Source organism: Schistocerca serialis, chromosome 2 (assembly GCF_023864345.2).
Source record: "Schistocerca serialis cubense isolate TAMUIC-IGC-003099 chromosome 2, iqSchSeri2.2, whole genome shotgun sequence".
Taxonomy (NCBI): Eukaryota; Metazoa; Arthropoda; class Insecta; order Orthoptera; family Acrididae; genus Schistocerca; species Schistocerca serialis.
The window spans coordinates 688,850,716-688,873,168 of record NC_064639.1 but is presented as its reverse complement, the minus strand read 5'-3'; the positions used below and the strand labels follow the sequence as shown (position 1 = coordinate 688,873,168).

At 39.8% G+C, this 22,453-nt stretch overlaps 1 protein-coding gene across 3 annotated transcripts in view; it reads left to right on the top strand.

The window, feature by feature from the left end:
• Nucleotides 1-22,453, top strand: part of LOC126457818 (dolichyl-diphosphooligosaccharide--protein glycosyltransferase subunit STT3A) — a 109,464-nt gene that overhangs the window by 24,170 nt on the left and 62,841 nt on the right. For all 3 annotated transcript variants that reach the window (XM_050094437.1, XM_050094436.1, XM_050094439.1), the window contains 3 exons: nt 9,959-10,049; nt 20,444-20,550; nt 20,799-20,990. In XM_050094437.1, the coding sequence (XP_049950394.1) occupies nt 9,959-10,049; nt 20,444-20,550; nt 20,799-20,990 (390 nt within the window). The remainder of the gene's footprint in view (nt 1-9,958; nt 10,050-20,443; nt 20,551-20,798; nt 20,991-22,453) is intronic.

The window sequence follows — 22,453 nt, the reverse complement described above, 5'->3', positions numbered from 1 at the left end:
TACGTGTGCGCTCTCGTTTTCTGACAAAGGCTGTGGTCAAAAATTAATTGTAAGATGTGATAGTCTTTTCTAGAAGCCTGTCTGCAGCTCAGCGATCATCTTTACAGGGAGTTGCTACCTATACTCGTTAATATTGATTCTCAGAGTGTTTGTGCAAGTTATCTGTTGCATGGATTGATCACTGCACTCTCATCTCATCAACATGGCATCTATAATGCATGAATAGCTGTCCAAATGAGTGAATTTCTACAATGGGCCAAAACCACAGGCAATTTCTGCTGGTATTTCTAATGGACCGGGCATGCCAATCTGAAGCCCATCAGTCCGTCAAATCAAGTCTCACCGTTCTGCCTCCAGGACAGGTCTGCTTGTGTGAGGCATAATGTGGCAGATAGGATTGATGACCTCTTTACCATATAGATTCATGGTGAGACAAACCTTTTAAAATTCCTAAAATCTTTGAATACCTTCTCCCAATTAAATTTCACATGGTCCTATTCCGAATCCCATGCCACTTCCCTTGATGTTGATCTCATCTTTACTGAAGGCCATCTACACACTTCCATCCATATTAAACCTACCAACAAACAACAGTACCTACATTTTGACAGTTGCCATCCCTTCCATGTCGAACATTCTCTCCCATGCAGCCTTGACACCTGAGGCATACATATTTGTTCGGATGTAGACTCCTTACAGCAATACACCACCATTCTCACCTCAACCTTGACAGCACATAATTACCCCACCAGCCTAGTTAAAAAGCAGATTTCCTGGGCCGTCACGTCCAATGCTGATACTGCTGATCCCTCCACAAAACAGCTTTGTAGCACACCATTGGTGACTCAGTATTATCTTGGTGTGGAGAGCATTAATCAGCTACTTTGAAAGGGCCATGACTTCCTAAAATCATACATTGAAATGAGATCCCTTCTGTCTGAAAATTTGCCCACCACACTTAGAATAGCTTTCCGTCGCCCTCCCAATCTCCGCAATATTCTTGTCAGGCCCTATGCTCCTTCTGCACCCATCTCCCTACCCTATGGCTCCAACTCCTGTGACCATCCCCGCTGCAAGACTTGCCCTATTCACCCTCCTACCACCACCTATAATAGCCCTGTAACTGGCAAAACATATACTATCGAAGAGAGAGCCACCTGCAAAATGACAAGTCATATACCAGCTATTATGTAAACACTATTCGGCCTTCAACATCGACATGACTACCACCAAATTATCAGTTAGGATGAATGGGCATAGGCAGAAGGTGTGTACTGGCAACACGCAATCTTTTCTCAATATTCTAATGAAGTTACACACTGGAGATAATTGTAAAGATGAAAGACATTGGGAAAAAAGTTAAGTTCCCATACTAAGCTGCTTGTCAAATAGGTGCAGTTTGTTGATGAAGGCATTAATCTTATTGTACATGTCAATAACAGCTGACTGTCACATGAAGTGTCATTTTAAGTTACATTATGTTATTTAACTGCCTTGATGCATCAGTGAGAAAGGCTGTGTGCATGAAAAAATAACATGGCATGATTGCAATGCAATGACACCTTTCTTTCTCCACTTGAAATAACAGATAATGATTTTACAAGATTATTTAATTGGACAGATAAAAAATGTACTCGCCAAGTGGTGGCAGAACACACATGTAAAAGACTGTAGTAATTGGCAAGCTTTCGGAGCCAGTGGCTCCTTCTTCAGGCAGAAAGATTGAAGGAGAAGGAAGAAAGGTTAAGGGAAAGGCCTGGAGAGGTCTAGGGAAAGCGGTAGATTTCTGGAAATTCATCCAGAACAGCGGGTCAGGGGAGACTTATTGTATGGGATGAGAAGAAAAGATTGATTGATGGGGACAGCATTGGATGCGATTTGAAAACCTGAGAGCTTTAAGGGTGGAAGACAGGGTAATATGAAAGACAGAGATTACTACTGAAACATCTTGCATGAGTTAGAGTGAAAAGCTAAGGGCATTGTACGTAACAGAGTTGGGAGGCGGGGCGAGGGGGGGGGGGGGGGGGCGGGCGGTGAAAAATAGATAGGAATAACAACGAAAGACGTAGAAAACTAAAACGGAGTGAAGCAAAGAGTAGTTACAGTGAAGAAATGCTAAAATGGAGGAAATTAACACCAACTTGATAGCATTTAACCCTTTCGCTGTTACAGATATGCCCTCTGAATTCCAAGCTATGTGCAGCTTTGTTGTGGCTGTACTGCTTGCCAAATGCTATTAGTTGAAAAAAAAATATTTTTACACATTGTACAATCTGATATCTTTGCTTGATAAAGGACTGAATTTTTTTTCATTGTTCATAATAGGTATTGGACTGCATCAGATTGAACAAAGATTGCATGAAAATTTAAAGAGTTTGCAGAGGTAAAAATGCATTATGTAAACTTTGCATGTGATTGATTTTAGCAAGGCTTTTTGCACGTGGTAGGAAGCAGAGAGGTGTATGATAAATACTCAGTAAACTTTTTATTCACTAAGATATGGAAGCAGCTCGGCTGCAGTGGTGAGAAGTCGTCAGCTCTGGATACATACAGATGTCAATAGCAGTGGAGGAAAACCCAAGCGGCACATGTATATACGTCCACAGCACCTGGGGATGGCAGAGCAGGATGTGTAAACGTGCCCACATCAGCAAAAGGTTAATGCAACAGTGTGTGCAGGGTATTGGGTGACATTGTACTCTTTAATTGCCCTTGAATGAAGTTCTCAACAATCATTTGAACTCTGTTATGGAGACTTAAATAAAAATTTATGGTACTATAGGGCTTCACTGCTTAATATCTCCACAGGTCTGAAGTGAAGTGCCTAATTACATATATGATGGGGAATTGTTGGCCACTTTGAATTAGCTTCATGTGTGCCTGATTTCAAGACATAATGAGCCAGTTTCAGATACAGCATAACCCGCTTATCTTTGAACCCAAAATGGTCATTGTTCAGTAATCAACATATTTAGTAAGACTTTATACACAATTTCCTTAAGTGAGTTGTTGTATACTGGTATTATTGACTTAATACAATTTCATATTATGTAGTTAAACTAAATACTGAGTACTTGTCAGTAACCAGGAAGAGCGAAGTCTTGTTAACCCACTTCTAAGTTGGGCATTGCTACATATATCATGGATTCTTTTACGGGGTGATGTATTAGTATCTGTACTACACATCGAGCTTTTCAGTTGAATTGATTTTGTGCAAGATCTTACCTGTTAACTATTTCAGAATGGGGTACATATAGTATGTAAATTTGACTACAAGCACCATGGGTTATAGTGTAACATCTTCCATAAATGACCTGCTTGCTAGTTTGCTGTGGTGTTTGAGCACAAATGCTAGAGCGTTGCTAAGGGAAAGAATCTGCTGGTCATAGCCTATTTCTCTTAAACATCTTTTACAGCTTCACATAGTTTAATTTTCTAATTTCATCTTTCTGCATGCCTTTGTTTCATTTTAATTCTAATGCTTACAGTTCATCATTTGTTGGTAAGCAGTTGAATGATTTCTTCTGTACTCGTCAGAAGACATGATTTCTGATTGAATTGGCTTTAGTTCCAACACATTGCTTTTATTATTATTATTATTATTATTTTTTTTTTTTTGTGTGTGTGTGTGTGTGTGTGTGTGTGTGTGTGTGTGTGTGTGTTTGATCTGTTAAGGAATTGATCCTCCTTTTTTCATATTCTTTTGAAGAAGTGGTATCTCTGAGAGTAATAAAATCATTACTCAGTTATCAGAATGGGAGATGTAAGTATAATATTGTTAAACACAGCTGTAATAGAAGTGTTAGATCTGTAATGTTGCATCTTCTTTAGACCGTCTGCTTGCTGATTTGCTTTGATGGTTACGCAAAGATGCTACAGCATTGCTGAGATATAATCCACTTGTTTGTTGTTATTCAGACATAGTCTAGTACCTCTCATACAAAAATATTCTGCTGAGTAATGCATAACATCCTGTGGTTTTACCTTTTTCAAATTATTTTTTAAGATGTCTGCTCATACAATATCTGATTTCAGTTTTAGAGTTGAAGTATTATTATTATTATTATTATTATTATTATTATTATTATTGTTTGCTTGTGTTGATTGAAAGACTACTTGTTATGTTTTAATTGTCATAACTATAGTGCACTGTCTGCTGCTTTTAATCAGTTTCACAATTTTATCTTTACTTGTTAGAAGACATGATTTCATATTTACTTTTCTTAAACCCCAACCCATTGCTTTCCCACTTTATTTATGATTGATTAAAAGAATTGAGGGGTAGAGTAATAACACTGTTTTGGTGTCCTTATGTGCTCGCCCCCCCCCCCCTCCCCCCCCCAACCTACCTTCATCTTTGTCTCTCATTCTGTTTACAACAGGTGGGTCCCCCTCATGTTGGGGTCTGAGGGACATGCCCTTCCTTTACAACCATACCCAACCTATTGTTTTTTTTCCTTACCAAGGAAGGATCTATTAGTTTTGAAAGCTAGGATAGTTTTAGTTTTTGTACATGTGTATTGGCTGTTATGACATTTCTCCCGTAAGTAAGAACTGTTCAGTAATTCTCTCACGCTCCCCATAATTTTGTGTTTTAATGAAGTCTCTATTGCTCTGAGATTAACCCGTCAAGCCGGTAGTCAAAGTATGTACTGAAGTGCTATGAGCATCCGCATGGACAGTATCTCAACCATGTACTCACCAGTTGCAGTCTTGCAGGTAAAAATATATTACTCTGCCATCTGTCGATGATGGGCAATAAGTTCTGCAGCTGAAGTGCTCAAGCTGGATTTTGTAGAAACAATTGTGTGCAAAACTAATCACACTCTACATCAGCTTTTAGCAACTGTAGTTTGTAAACAATGGGGAACTGCATTCATTTGAGGGGGGGGGACGACATTGTTTAAGTTTTGGGAAGAAAGGCTGACAATAGAAACCTAAAACCTCTAAAAGTAGTGAAATGTAGAATAAAGTTCGTTTGAGATCTGTGAATAATCTGCAAGATATTGTTTAAAAAAGGGGGAGGGACAGAGAGAGAGAGAACTAAAAACAAAAATGAGAACAAGAATACTTTTATTATAAAGCCTGCGGAAAGACAGAGGAGGAAACATTTGTAAATTTCAGGTTACTTTTCATGTCAAAATAGCTGGAATTCATGGAGTGTAGCTTCACTGCATTGTAGGCAGCCTCCAAAAATTGCTGTGCCTGTATGGCTCATAGCAAGATATTGCACTGAGAAGATCCTTCACACGTAGAAGAAGAAAAAGCCTACAAATAGGTGCACAGGTAGGTAAACAAAAGGCAGCATTGTTTTGGAGCAGTGTCTGAGGCATAGGACTTTTGATTGTTTCAAGATATATCCACTGTATGTTTTAATCATAATGAAGTTATGTAGTTAACAGTTCCTGAAAATTTCATTACTTCTGTATAAATAATCCACGCACTAGACCAGTTCTCTAAAATGCTGCATACCTGTACCAACTGACTGCATGAACTACTAAAGGTGGAGCAGGCATGTGCACAGAAACTACCAACTCGAAGGGTTAATAATTCCTTTACTCATTGGTCACAATGGGAGGCATTTTCTTTAGACCATCTTCTTGTTAATTTGCTTATGCTTCAACTCTTTTATTTACATGTTAAAAGATTTATTTTACTTGGAGTTAGACGGGTCAACATAGATTATTGAAGCATTCACTTTTTGATAATATCTTTTACTCAGCCTTGTGAACTGATAACCTGGCTAGGACGAAAACAATGTCATGTTTATGCTCTAGAAACAGGGAGGCAGCAACAGTGTACACTCGTGCATTCTTGCAGGTGGACACTACCACACGTTACATGTCTGTACGTCAATGCCTTGCATAGCACAACCAATAAATGTCAACGGGCACTTCTGTTTTATAACACTCTTCGGACAGTATCACTTTAACAAAATTAAAGTGCAGGATAATACACATAAATCCACGTTTCATTTAAACCATTGGCCACTTTAATTCGTATGTGTTTTTTTTTTTTTGTAAAATTGTAATGAAGTTTGCCTTTTATGAAACTTAGACTTGTTTGTTCATGGTAACTTGTTTGTTGAGGCACAATTTAAAAACAGATTTCACGCTAAGAACAGTTTTTCATAAATTCCGTAAATAGGGATTATATTATTCTCTGTGCATTATTAGATTTTGTTTATGTTCTTTCCTAAGATTATTTCCTCAACTTCATTTCAAGAATATGACTGCAGTTTAGCACTACCAGACTGAAAATGTTCTCACACTTACACATAAGATTTACTCTACACGTTGATAGGCATGTTTCACAAATTCCGTCCCATGGGCTGAATAATAGACTAATGATTAGTCTCTGTAAAACCCATAATGATCATCATCATATACCAGATTGCTATGTTTGCTTTACTTACTCTAGTTTGAAAATTTGAAGCTAACGGCGGTTAAAATTCTTAACTTTGGCATCAAGATACAACATGTACAGAGAAAAGACCTTTTCTGCACAAGAAATATCTGATTTTTTTCTATGAATTCCTTTAAATCTTTCCGTTATGAGTAATTTAATGAACAACAAACAGCATCTTGAAATACTGGATGGTGACACTGTTCCCCATAATACACACTAGACCAATTTTTCAAATCTGTACTCATAACCTGTGACCCAAATCTCTTGATAAGATTTCTGGAACTGATATCATATTTGTGGGACAGATGCAGTTAATGTTTAATAGTTTTAGTAAAATTTCTTGCCCTGGTCCTTCTCAGCTTGTGGTGGAAGACTATGTTAATTCTCTGCTCAAACTAGCAGTGAACCATACAATGCCCAGTATATTTGTTGTATCATCCACACTAACTGCGTAGGAAAAACATAGTAATGTGTTGTCAACTTTCATCTGACCTGGTTACTGATGTGGAATCAGACATGGCGCTATTTGGGGGACCCTATCCTCTAACAGCATCACATTTGAGGCTTAGAGGGATGCCTCCCCATGATTATTTTGTTCTCCCTCTCAATACAATTACGCTTTGTGGTCTTTGTCTTCCCTCACCCTGTGAGGTGAGTCCATCTCAGCCTGGGACTGGATGACCTGTCCCTCCTTTCGAACTTTTCCCATTCTATTTCTCTTTCCTCCCTATGAAAGAACTTAACAGTTCAGAAATCTAGGATTTTCCCCCCTACTTTTATATGTGCTGTAGACAGTACTTTGAATTTCACCCCCCTGAAGGTAGATACCTCTGTTTCCTTGTAATTTGATCGTTTTTCAAAGTGGATTTTCCTTTTGATACAATGAACTTGGATATTGTGTATATGACACTTGACAGCAATTACCTTTCCGTAAATTATGTCAGAAGTATATTACGTAGGCGTGGCTGACACTGGATGACTGTATTGTTAAATATTTGCAGATATTGTCAGGACTAGACCCAGTACAAGTTATATGTTTAGCATATTAATTCACTAAAAGAATTAATACTATATGAAAGTATATTTCAAAATTTTGTGTGTGTGTGTGTGTGTGTGTGTGTGTGTGTGTGTGTGTGTGTGTGTCAGCCAGCCAGCCAGCCAGCCAGGTTGATTACCTCGTAGACCAAGAGGACTGTCTCGATACAGAAGTTGATCATCCACATTGCCAAAAGTTGTTCTGGCCTGCTGCCACTTCCTGTTTGAAACAAAGCTTTGGCAACAGTTGTTGGTGTTTGTTAACTCCATATTTTCTTTTTCTTCTTCTTTTTTTTACAAAAAAGAAAAGAACACTCCTTTTAAACTAAATCACTACTAAGTACACATTGCATCATAACTACCATGTAGCATGAATACTGAATGTGCCTGCTAAGTTCATTCAAAAACAGAAAAGAGTAATTGTCTTATTATTTTTGTAAGCAGTCACCAGATGTATGTAATGCTCCTTCCATACACTTAGCTTTAAAGTTATCACAAACTGAAAAACATTATTTGTTTTTTTATTGTTGTGAGCTGCTTCTTATGCCATTTTTATCATGCACTATGAAGTGGTGTTTATTACTCCCATGTCGGCATTAAAATTGGAACTACTCATTAGTAATATCAGAGGCGCTTTCAGTAAGTAATGCTCACAAAGTTTTTACAGCTATTAAAATACGTAGGAAAATGTCCGTGTAGGTGCTTCAGCTTTGATGTTTCTTTTGCTTGTTTACAAAGTATCGATCAGTTCATACAGGTGGCTGGGCTGTAGTGAACCATCAAAATTGTGTATACCACAGAATTCATTAGAAACAACATGCTGTAATTGGTAATGTAAAAAGAGACCATGGGGAAGATTTGTGTGCCGTGTTTGGCACAGATGTAAATGAAAGAAGTACTGTTGAGCGATGCATAAAAAGAATTGAAGCACCAGGAATTGCAGAAACTGAGCTCCATGATAGGCTACCTTTAGGCCATTCTGTCACAGCAACTGCTCCCATCATGTTAACTGCATAGATGGCATTACTGTGCAGACTGGCTTATTAAAACTGTACAATTGGCACTACAATTATTGGTGAGCATTGAAATTATGCCTGCAACATGTGAGACTCTTGTTTGGTGGAAAATCCAGGATGGAATAACGACAATATTATGAAAAATGATAGATTGCTACTCACCGTATAGAGGAAACGTTTGAGTCACAGACAAGCACAACAAAAATACTAACAACAGATTCCACAATTCAAGTAAAAGTCAGTTCATCTGAACTCTTGGAGAAGTTTGAGGTCACAGGAGAGGCTTTTCTGTCATAGATCATTACAGGTGACTCAACATGCGTGCATCATTTTGAGCCGAACACAAAAAGCCATTCACTGGAGTGGCACCACTCTCAATCACTGGAAAAAAATAAAGAAGAAGAATAATTTTGAGGTAACTCCCTCTACTGGTAATCAAATGATGACAGAATGTGGGGTAGTGATAGTGTCATTCTTAGCAATGTATTTCCATTAGGGTTAACTGTTGACACAGAGGCATATGTGAAGACTCTGAACAAACTTGAGAACTGTTTCAAATGTGTTCATTCAGAGAAGAATAAAAAAGAACTATTACTCCAACAACACAATGCATGCCCACACACAAGTATCGCCAATTTGCATTGGACGTCATTGCCTTATCCACGCTATAGTCCAGACCTGGCACCCTCGAACTTCTCTACATGGGATATACGTTGAAAATAAGAGCATGATTCATGCAGTGAAAACATTGTTACAAGCACTGGACTAGAGCTTTTACCAACAGGCATTACATGGTCTTCCACAATGCTGGTGTAAGCCATAGAATGTGGTGGGGACTATGTAGAAACATAATATATATGAATGAAATGTTGCTTGTGTACAAATTCTAAGAATAGATAGGTTCTGGCGGGAAAAAAATGTGGGACATTATTTATTGAAGAACCCTCATTTTTTAAGTAAATTTTCCTCAGACTATATGTATTTGAAAAATATAATAATGTCTGAAAAGGAAAGTTGCTACTCAGCATATAATAGAGATGCTGAGTCGCAGTTAGGACAACAAAAGGACTGTCACAAATAATAGCTTTCGGCCAGTAGGGCCTTTCTCAGAATTAGAAGACACACACACTCACGCAAATGCAACTCACACACACATGACTGCAGTCACAGGCAACTGAGGCCACACTGTTTTATATTGTTACATTCCATCCCAGATTTTCCATTGTTTGATATATTTGAAAAAGTTATGAAGTCACTCACAAAACTCATGTTGTCAGCACTGTTGTTGAGAAACTTGATCACATTAACAATTTTTGTTTTGTAGACATAATTTTGTTTAATTCAGGTTTTTAGGGGTGACACTGGTAGGTATCTCATAGAAAAGATATGGGTACTATGAGAATAACCATTTCCAGAATTGTGGTAATTTATTCATTTTCTCCCTCTTTCCTTTCCTCCTTTTCTGTGTCACTTTAGTCATTTCAGGCTTATTTTTACAGGATTCTGCGTCTGGATTGGTGGCTGCAGCCATGATTTCTATTGTACCTGGCTATATCTCAAGGTCTGTTGCTGGATCATATGATAATGAAGGTTAGTGTAGTGATATTTTTAAAATATTTCGAATTATAATATTGAAACATTTGCATGTAAGGGGAAACATTCCACGTGGGAAAAATATATCTAAAAACAAAGATGATGTGACTTACCAAACAAAAGCGCTGGCAGGTTGATACACACACAAACAAACATAAACATACACACAAAATTCTAGCTTGTGCAACCATCGGCTGCTTCGTCAGGAAAGAGGGAAGGAGAGGGAAAGAAGAAAGGATGTGGGTTTTAAGGGAGAGGGTAACGAGTCATTCCAATCCCGGGAGCGGAAAGACTTATCTTAGGGGGGAAAAAAGGGCAGGTATACACTCGCATACACACACATATCCATCCGCACATACACAGACACAAGCAGACATTTGTAAAGGCAAAGAGTTTGGGCAGAGTTGTCAGTCGAGGCAGAAGTACAGGGCTATTACAAATGATTGAAGCGATTTCATAAATTCACTGTAGCTCCATTCATTGACATATGGTCACGACACACTACAGATACGTAGAAAAACTCATAAAGTTTTGTTCGGCTGAAGCCGCACTTCAGGTTTCTGCCGCCAGAGCGCTCGAGAGCGTAGTGAGACAAAATGGCGACAGGAGCCGAGAAAGCGTATATCGTGCTTGAAATGCACTCACATCAGTCAGTCATAACAGTGCAACGACACTTCAGGACGAAGTTCAACAAAGATCCACCAACCGCTAACTCCATTCGGCGATGGTATGCGCAGTTTGAAGCTTCTGGATGCCTCTGTAAGGGGAAATCAACGGGTCGGCCTGCAATGAGCGAAGAAACGGTTGAACGCGTGCAGGCAAGTTTCACGCGTAGCCCGCGGAAGTCGACGAATAAAGCAAGCAGGGAGCTAAACGTACCACAGCCGATGGTTTGGAAAATCTTACGGAAAAGGCTAAAGCAGAAGCCTTACCGTTTAAAATAGCTACAAGCCCTGACACCCGATGACAAAGTCAAATGCTTTGAATTTTCGATGCAGTTGAAACAGCTCATGGAAGAGGATGCGTTCAGTGGGAAACTTGTTTTCAGTGATGAAGCAACATTTTTTCTTAATGGTGAAGTGAACAGACACAATGTGCGAATCTGGGCGGTAGAGAATCCTCACGCATTCGTGCAGCAAATTCTCAGTTCACCAAAAGTTAACGTGTTTTGTGCAATCTCACGGTTTAAAGTTTACGGCCCCTTTTTCTTCTGCGAAAAAAACCTTACAGGACACATGTATCTGGACATGCTGGAAAATTGGCTCATGCCACAACTGGAGACCGACAGCGCCGACTTCATCTTTCAACAGGATGGTGCTCCACTGCACATCCATCATGATGTTCGGCATTTCTTAAACAGGAGATTGGAAAACCGATGGATCGGTCGTGGTGGAGATCATGATCAGCAATTCATGTCATGGCCTCCACGCTCTTCCGACTTAACCCCATGCGATTTCTTTCTGTGGGGTTATGTGAAAGATTCAGTGTTTAAACCTCCTCTACCAAGAAACGTGCCAGAACTGCGAGCTCGCATCAACGATGCTTTCGAACTCATTGATGGGGAAATGCTGCGCCGAGTGTGGGAGGATTATCGGCTTGATGTCTGCCGAATCACTAAAAGGGCACATATCGAACATTTGTGAATGCCTAAAAAAACTTTTTGAGTTTTTGTATGTGTGTGCAAAGCATTGTGAAAATATCTCAAATAATAAAGTTATTGTAGAGCTGTGAAATCGCTTCAATCATTTGTAATAACCCTGTACATAGGCAAAGATGTTGTTGAATGACAGGTGAGGTATGAGCGGCGGCAACTTGAAATTAGCGGAGGTTGAGGCCTGGCGGATGACGAGAAGAGAGGATATACTGAAGGGCAAGTTCCCATCTCCGGAGTTCTGACAGGTTGGTGTGAGTGGGAAGTATCCAGATAACCCGGACGGTGTAACACTGTGCCAAGATGTGCTGGCCGTGCACCAAGGCATGTTTAGCCACAGGGTGATCCTCATTACCAACAAACACTGTCTGCCTATGTCCATTCATGCGAATGGACAGTTTGTTGCTGGTCATTCCCACATAGAAAGCTTCACAGTGTAGGCAGGTCAGTTGGTAAATCACATGGGTGCTTTCACACGTGGCTCTGCCTTTGATTGTGTACACCTTCCGGGTTACAGGACTGGAGTAGGTGGTAGTGGGAGGGTGCATGGGACAGGTTTTACACCGGGGGCGGTTACAAGGGTAGGAGCCAGACGGTAGGGAAGGTGGTTTGGGGATTTCATAGGGATGAACTAAGAGGTTACGAAGGTTAGGTGGACGGCGGAAAGACACTCTTGGTGGAGTGGGGAGGGTTTAATGAAGGCTGGATCTCATTTCAGGGCAGGATTTGAGGAAGTCGTATCCCTGCCGGAGAGCCACATTCAGAGTCTGATCCAGTCCCGGAAAGTATCCTGTCGCAAGTGGGGCACTTTTGGGGTTCTTCTGTGGGAGGTTCTGGGTTTGAGGGGATGAGGAAGTGGCTCTGGTTATTTGCTTCTGTACCAGGTCGGGAGGGTAGTTGCGGGATGCGAAAGCTGTTTTCAGGTTGTTGGTGCAATGGTTCAGGGCTTCCGGACTGGAGCAGATTCGTTTGCCACGAAGACCTAGGCTGTAGGGAAGGGACCGTTTGATGTGGAATGGGTGGCAGCTGTCATAATGGAGGTACTGTTGTTTGTTGGTGGGTTTGATGTGGACGGACGTGTGAAGCTGGCCATTGGACAGGTGGAGGTCAACGTCAAGGAAAGTGGCATGGGATTTGGAGTAGGACCAGGTGAATCTGATAGAACCAAAGGAGTTGAGGTTGGAGAGGAAATTCTGGAGTTCTTCTTCACTGTGGGTCCAGATCATGAAGATGTCATCAATAAATCTGTACCAAACTTTGGGTTGGCAGGCTTGGGTAACCAAGAAGGCTTCCTCTAAGCGACCCATAAATAGGTTGGCGTACGAGGGGGCCATCCTGGTACCCATGGCTGTTCCCTTTAGTTGTTGGTATGTCTGGCCTTCAAAAGTGAAGAAGTTGTGGGTCAGGATGAAGCTGGCTAAGGTAATGAGGAAAGAGGTTTTAGGTAGGGTGGCAGGTGATCGGTGTGAAAGGAAGTGCTCCATTGCAGCGAGGCCCTGGACGTGCGGAATATTTGTGTATAGGGAAGTGGCATCAATGGTTACAAGGATGGTTTCTGGGGGGTAACAGATTGGGTAAGGATTCCAGGCGTTCGAGAAAGTGGTTGGTGTCTTTGATGAAGGATGGGAGATTGCATGTAATGGGTTGAAGGTGTAGATCTACGTAGGCAGAGATACGTTCTGTGGGGGCTTGGTAACCAGCTACAATGGGGTGGCCGGGATGATTGGGTTTGTGAATTTTTGGAAGAAGGTAGGGGTGTGGGGTGTCGGTGGGGTCAGGAGGTTGATGGAGTCAGGTGAAAGGTTCTGAGGATTCCTTCAAGCTCCGCCTGGACATCAGGAATGGGATTACCTTGGCAAACTTTATAAGTAGTGTTGTCTGAAAGCTGACGCAGTCCCTCAGCCACATACTCCCGACGATCAAGTACCACGGTCGTGGAACCCTTGTCCGCTGGAAGAATGACGATGGATCGGTCAGCCTTCAGATCACGGATAGCCTGGGCTTCAGCAGTGGTGATGTTGGGAGTAGGATTAAGGTTTTTTAAGAAGGATTGAGAGGCAAGGCTGGAAGTCAGAAATTCCTGGAAGGTTTGGAGAGGGTGATTTTGAGGAAGAGGAGGTGGGTCCCGCTGTGACGGAGGACGGAACTGTTCCAGGCAGGGTTCAATTTGGATAGTGTCTTTGGGAGTTGGATCATTAGGAGTAGGATTAGGATCATTTTTCTTCGTGGCAAAAAACATTTTGTTTATCACAACAATTAAGTAAGATAGTATTTAATAAATATACCGAACCAAGTAGAAACTAAAGGAATCAAAGGCATGGAAATTTGTAGCTATAATCTCATCCCAAGCTTTGGACCATAAAAATAAAGACCTAAAATAATTTTAGTTCTCACCAAGAGTCAGCAACTTCGACATTGCTGCAACACCCGTTTTATGGTAGTATTTCTTTATTTATTTTCTCAATTATTTTCTCTGTTGCTTTTTAATTTCAATGTCTGCTCTCACCAACTCTCTTCTTCTTTCTTCTCAGTTCTTAATTGGACTATTTGTTTAATTTCACTATTCTGTTTCTCTTAATCTCTCTTCATGTTTCAGTCTGCCCTAGCATCTGTGGACTAAAGCTGACCCAATGTTTACCACTGTATTATATCTGATCTCCTGCACTTTTTGTCGTTCCAACATGAGGACCTTTCAATCTGTAGTCTGAAATCTACCCCTTCTTTCTAATGTTTCCCAACCCACACATCTTTTCTACTCTGGGAAGAAACTAACAATTCAAAAGGTAGCACAGTATTTCCAATTTTATGTGTGAATGTCTAAGGTGAGACTAATGTGCAAGAAAAGGAAACAGCGGTACTGGCTGTTTGTGCAAAAGGGTGCACATGATATTTGTCTGTTCTGAGTACTTATTGCCCTGTTGAAATATTATATTTGGATCTGCCTTAACAAGGGGCAATATCTAGGCTCTAAAAACACCCTGCTGCTGTGCCTGTTGTTCAGATTACCAAGGTTCTATGTTGAATCCAAACAACAATACTTGGCATTTGTTCACTATGCAACTCAACAATGATGGCTGCCAGATTGCGGCTGCCATACTAGCACGTAACATATATACAGTGATCACTGAAAGATTGGCTGACTTGCAAAAGCTCTACAATTTGCCTTTCTGCATGTCAACATTAATGTGTCAACCACAGTCTGAGGCATTTCTAGTTCCGGACAATGGAAGATGATACAATACTGTGTGTTCTATTAGTGCAGTCCACAATAATCAACACTAAAAAGTAAAACCATTTATAAGCATACATACTAGATGACAATTATTCAATGTATCTAGTACCTGCTTCTCTTCATGTATTATCCTCTTCTAGCCACTGGTGTCACAAAAACATCATTGCCACAGCAGTGTGCCCATACAAGCCAAAATGTGGTGGCATGATACACCCTTTTACCTGAGATGATCACTTTGTCTCACAATCACTGACATACTGATACTGGACCCCCTGACATTAAGAGGGAACACTAGCATTTCACTGGCTGAGTTACCTTTAATATTAATCTTACCACACAGTTAATGAATGAGACTTCTGAGCTCAGGTGTAATACATCTCTCTCCAATCCTTATCACCTATTGTCAGTACACTAAGTGAAATGTACCCTGTGCTTTTGCTTTCATTCATGCAATTATTTTCAGGTATCACCATTTTTTTTAAAAAAAAGGTTAGTGTTATATATATATTTGTTGGAGCAGTGTGAGGATGTAGTAGAAATGCCAAGAAAGGAAATTGTAAAGTGGATAATTCTGGTGGTTACTATCCATGTACAAAATTATAAAAAAATGTTCATATTGTATGTTACTTGTTGAAAATGTTATCCTTGTTTTATTCCATGTATTGTACATCGTTTTTCATTCTTCCAAATACGGAGGCAAATGATAAAAGTACATTTGTCACAGATTATTACGAGAGCTACAGTGTGCATAGTTTTAAAGCTTCCTGGAAGATCAAAATGATATACCAGTCTAGGACTTGAATTTGGAACCTCACCTTTCACAGGCAGTACCCTGAATTGTCTATCCAGGTATGACTTGTGTCCTCACAACTTCAGTTCTGCCAGAACCCCTTGCCTACTTTTTAGATTCAACAGAAAATTTCCTGTGAACCTCACTGCACTAGCATTCTCGAATAAAAGAATACAAGCCACAGCCTAAGGGTTGTTACTGGAATCAGTCTGTAATCTGTCAGGAAGTGTCAGACCAGTGCACAGGCTACTGTGTAACTAAAAGGCAAAGTTCGGTGTTTGGATATAAGCCCATCACATAGTTTAACCTGCCAACTTTATAGAGGGAATCCATGGTAGCTGGAAATGTGGCTATTATATAATATACAGGGTGATTCAGGAGGAATATCACATGATTTTTGAGGTGATGCTACACGTGAACATAAACAGAAAAAGTCCTATGAACGTATGTCCAATTTTCGATTGTTACAGAACTGGAGCAGGTTAGAGTTCACATGTCCATGGACAATTATGAAGGCAAGTGTGAGTATTACTTACCAAAATGCTATGTAGGCACTGTGGTGAACAGAATATTGGCGGAACAGGTGACTGATCCATTCTACAGGATGTGTTCAAAAAATTCCCCCTCAATGCACTTGTCATCCTCATTGGAGGATACGTTGTGTTGCACATCAGTCATCGTCTTAGTGAGCTTAATGTCGGTGACGCAAACAATAAGTTCTTCACATGTGTCCACCTTGGTAGTGTACACATTCCTGTTTAACCAACCACATAAATAGGAGTCTAATGGGATTAGACTGGGTGATCTGGCAGTCCAGTTAACTGGTCCGCCATGGCCAATGCACTGTTAAGGAAATGTGTTGTTCAGATTCTAGGATACTTGTCTGGTACAGTGAATCTGTAATCCATCGTGTTGCAGGTACATTTGCCATTCCTGCTCTAATTTCACGTCTTCCAAAAGTGGAAATAGGTCTTCTATTAAGAAATGTGTGTATGTTGCGGCTGTCATACAATGGGCAGCAACAAAGGCCATATCAACACGTCATCAATCATACCACACCAGATGTTCACTGAGAAAATAACTTGGAATCTTGTTTCCCTAGTGTCAAGTGGATTCTCTACCCTTGTATGACAATTGTGGGTGTTTGTGACACCATTGGGTGTAAGTGTAGCCACATAGTGTATTGTACAACGTCTGTGTGTACAGCTAACCAGTCACAAAATTGTCTGCTTACTGAGTCATCTGGATGCAGATGTTGCATGGACTGCACATGAAATTGGTACAAGCTCTCAAATGTAATGTACGCCAATTCGCTTTTCTGAAATATCAAGCTGACGGCTGATGCACAGTGTACTGGTGATAGGACTCCATTGTACCGTTACAATAACGTTTTCCCTTTGCTCAACTGACTGGGCAGTCTCATTTTTCCAACATCACGTGTATAGTGGGTACCACTCCAGATTCGCATAATGTTTGAAAAACTTTGGGAAATATCCTGGCACAGTGGGTGTGTCAATCAGGGAAACTCTGTCACAGCTGCACTGCCATTACAGAACCTGTACAAAAACATGTCTGCGTACCCTGCATGGGTGAATGTATGTGGCATGTTGGTTTTCATGGACACAATGGATTTGCTCAATTAAACAACACTTGAGCATGACATGCACATAGCCTCATGACTGCTCACTGATTCAATTCCTGATTGATTGCGCAATGGGTATGCTTCCAGCTGTCGCCTCAGTGTGACATCACAGTGCTGCCATCTGTTGGTGGAACCCTCACACCTCTTGTAGGATGGATCAGTCATCTGTACCACCATTATTCTGTCCACCACTGCACCTACACAGCATTTTAGTAAGTAATATTCGCACTTGTCTTCATATTCACTCATGAATGTGTATAGTCTTCAAACCCCCCAGTTCTATAATGATAAAAATTCAGACATATGTTCATAAGGCTTTCACATATAGAATCAGCTCACAAATTATGTGACATGCCTCGTGAATCACACTGTGTGTGTGTGTGTGTGTGTGTGTGTGTGTGTGTGTGTGTGTGTGTGTGTGAATAGTGATGAAAAAATAGGTAACATAAAATCTGCATTTTGTTGAGAGCCTGTCACATCTTGTACAAGAATCTTGTAGCCTAGTTGTGTATACTTGCCTTATATACACATGTAATGTCAGTCAGAAAATTTATGTTGGTTTAGTTACATTAACATTTTTGTTTTTTGTTGAAATAAATTATTTTATAATTATTTGGCATAAATACCAACACAGCTGCTTAGACATCTGTGTATTAGTTGTACTGTAATATTCTTCTGGAGCATGGACCTCTTAGGTAATGATTTGTCAATTATGAAAGTTGCTGATGTAAGTGTAACATTTTTATCATAGTTGCACGAAGATCTATTTGATGTACTGTTTGCATCTTCTTTAGACCATCTGCATGCTAATTTGCTTTGTGGTTACGCAAAGATGCTAAAGTATTGCTGAGATCAAATCCGCTTGTTTGTTGTTATTCAGATATAGCCTAGCACCTCTCATACACAAGTGCCATTGCTGAGTAGTGCAAAATTTTCTTTATAGCTATGTGCTTATTTATTTTTTTGTTATATGCTTTCAATGTCTGATTTTACTTTTAACTGGAAAATCATTTGTATTGGCTGTAAGAAAAGTTTTGTATTTTGAAAACTAGGACACTTGCTATTGGTGGAACAAACAAATTCATACAAGTGTGATACAGGTATATGATATATTCTTACGTCACAGTGTTTTTGGGCAACTGTGAGATCCTTGTATCCATCCAACACCATAAATCCTTAGTCTGATATGTCCCATGGATAATTGCATGATCTAGATGTATGGCAAGGAGAGCTTCTGCTCTTCCATTCAGAACCAAACCACTTAGTCTGAGAGAGAAAAGAAAACATAAACTCTGATTTGAAAAATGTATGTTTGACATTTTAATGTGATGAATGGAGTAGTTTTCTATCCATACTTGTTTGCAGTATTATCAATATTGTACTGTAAGAGATTTGCTGACATATTAAATGTTTGGATTGTTCTTTGGTGTAAAGTCTGATGCTGTTGTGGAAACTGCAGTATTTCGGTGATGCAGCTGCTAGTCATATTCAGATGTAATGGAAGTTAATGTGTCAATGGTGATCCAGTTTATATGCTCGCTTGTGAAGCTGTACAGTATGTATGTATCTTGACCTTTTTTTTTTTTTTTTTTTTGTTCAATAACCAGTATTTTGAACTAACTGATGATTTTATTGGTAGTTATGTGTATTCCATAGTAGCTAATATTTTATGGAATAATAAATCACTTCAGTCAGCGGTTTTGAAACCAATTTGTTTTTGTAGATGTGTAGACAATATCTTTGTGGTGTGCCCACATGGAAACAGAACACATTTTTCGTCTTCAGACCATCTTAGCACTTGTTTCACTACTCAAATGGAATAAAATTCAGAACTTCCTTTTATGGATGTCATGGCTCATAGAAAAGACAATGTCCTCTTAAGTCACAATGTGTGTCACAAATCAACAAATTTTGTACTTTATTTGTGAGCCACTTTCTGTCACAAGTCTTATCAATACAGTCGTGAAGTACGGACACCTGTTGAGCTGTATAGGTATCATGTGCATTTGCGAGCTGCTCTTAGCCTTGTCTGCTCTGTGTTTTTTCAATATGAGTATTCTGAGAAGCAGCAAAAAGATATGGAAAATTCAGTTAGCATCATTTTCCTGTTTTATGATAGTTGTGTGTGGTATTCATGATTGGCAGGATTTTCAAGAAACACTCAATTAAATCTGTCTTCTGTCTCCAGCATGAGCACGAAGAATACTGTGTTCCATGAAAGCTGACCTCGGCTTAAATAGCCAAGAAATTTTCAAGATCCCATGTTGGTGTGGCATATAATAAATTGAGCAAACATGTCACTCAAAAATCTTTTATTGCTCACGAGGGTCTAGATAGGAGACATGGCCTTGAACTACAGAGATCCCAAGCTCCATGTCGGCTTCCGAGAAGTAGGGTTCATAAACATTTGGTAAACTACTTAATCAGTATATAGTGAGCAAAATAGTATTACCAGCAATGGCTGTGCTAAGACATCACCAGCTGTAGGGAAATTAATCTGGCAAGAACACCCTAATGAGAGCATGAAACGAGGCCAGGTAGATGAGGACCAACTTACAAGAGGACATACACTGAAGTCATGGCTTTCGGCAGAGCTGCCTACAGTGCATGTTCTGTGGCCTAATTTTTTCGGCAGGTGGCAGTTGAGGGCTTCTTCTTGGGTGATGATGATGATGAAGTCTCTTCCCTTCCCCTGGTGTGTGTAGTGTTCTAGCCAGCAATTCCACATATTGGATCACCACTACAGCTTCCTCAAGTCACATTATAAGATTACGGATGAGAACTATTCAATCATGTTATGCTTATCGTGTGTGTGTGTGTGTGTGTGTGTGTGTGTGTGTGTGTGTGTGTGTGTGAGAGAGAGAGAGAGAGAGAGAGAGAGAGAGAGAGAGAGAGAGAGAGAGAGAGAGAGAGAGAGAGAGAGAGAGGGGGGGGGGGGGGGGGGAAGGGGGGGGGAGATAGAAGATTGTAGGTACAATATACCTAACACATTTAACAGCTTTTGCACACCATTGTTTTTTATTTCAATATTGGTAGTGCCTTATGGATATTGTTCAGTCAGATTTATGTTACACAGGCATTGCCATTTTCTGTATGCTGTTGACGTACTACATGTGGATTAAAGCTGTAAAAACTGGAACAATACTGTGGGCAACATTAACGGCGTTAGCTTACTTTTACATGGTAAGTATAGCACTCGCTAACTTTGATCACCACAGTAAAGAATGAGCATATATTTTGTGTTGTGTTATCTCAAGAAAAATGAATTGCATAAGTAATATTCTTAGTGTTTCCTGATTTTTGCTTGCATATATTTTGTGAATTACTGTCTGAATTTCTTAAGTGTGAACAATAACTTAAATATGTGTTATGATGTCAGGATTTCATAGTTTTATCAGTCTTTACTCAAAATGCACTTTTTTTACCTTTAGGTGTCATCTTGGGGTGGTTATGTGTTCCTCATCAATCTTATACCACTCCATGTCCTTACTCTGATGGCCACGGGACGCTTTTCTCATAGGATCTATGTGGCCTACAGCACACTTTACTGTGTGGGCACAATACTGTCAATGCAGATTAGTTTTGTTGGTTTCCAGCCAGTGCAGAGTTCAGAACATATGTTGGTAAGTTGCTGCAGTATTAGCCTTTTTACATTGTAGTTAATTGTGAAATTTGGTTCCAGTGGGGTGTAGGCTATTACTAAACATTTTGGTGGCACACAGTAGCAGAGTTAATCAGCTATATACCACCTAAATTGGGTGCTTTGTGTACGAGGCAAATCAGATGAGAACAGGTGTTTGAAAGGGGACATCATGGCCTTTGTATGATCATTAGCCATCATGATGAAATAAGGCAAGACGAGGCTGAAAATTGCTGTGTTTTAATAAATACTCTTGTTCAGAAATGTCTTAAGCGCTAAAGTGCAACTGAAATTCTATATCATTTACTTTGTCAGTTATGTAGAGATATTTATATTGGTAGATTGTAGTATCTTTGAAATAATCCTAAGAAAGTATGTAAATATATTGAAAGTATGGCGTGTTAATGTCCTTTCAACACAGTTAGAAAACTGAAACCATTACAGAAAGTGTCAGCACTAATTGCACTTTGTCACTTTAGAACTTATGATCAACCTGGAAATATTTGGTATATAAAGGATTTAGTTCAGGATTAGCACTGGTGGAGTATGGGGATCGTGTAGGTTAAGCAGGAAATGCATACTAATAGCCTTAGTCGAGTTAACTGCATATGTCTATTATTTCCCCGACATACACATATACAAGCATGTGGTCAAGACCCTGACTGTTCTCTAACTTAAAACAGGCAAGGATGTCATGGGTGCCACTGACAACTCAACTGGCAACTTTGATCCTGGGCCAACTTTTATTTGCTGCCAGTGACCTCACGTTGGAGTTAGCTGATGCTGCAATGTGCATACTGCGTGCTGCGAGGTGATGGCTCTGGCACCGTAATTACTTACATGAGCACTTACAGATAAATTTTTTGGAAAGACCTTTGATTCCAGAATGGATCAGCTTGTAATTTTCCAGTTTCAGAGTCTATAACTACCTTTATTGAATTTCATTGAAAGTTTAAGAGGGAGAAGTTTTTGACAAAAAATGTTAAAAATCTAACACTAGTTGTGCATGTCGAAGATCTATCTATAAAGAGTGTCCGAAGAGAAATGGTCAGTATTAAGGATGACAGCAACAATCATTTGAATGAAAGAAACATCATATGGACACTGCTAAATTCCAAATGTTTTCCAAAATGGAACACACTTAAAATACATTTTATTTACTTTCTGTATTTTTTAATACATTGTCCAGTTTAAACATGTATTAGTACGCATGTACAATAGTACAAGAGTTACATTTTGGACATGCTGTATGTGAAATGGTTAAGAGTTCTCTACATGTAATGTACGCCGTACATGAGTTCGTGGCTGGGACACTGGTACATGCATAAAGTCTCTGTGTGCTGGTAGTAATACTACACTGCACCATTTCAACAATATGTTGCTGTTTCTGCACAGGTTGTTGAACTATATGTTCTGGAGAAAAATGGGAGCTTGAAAGAATGTCTG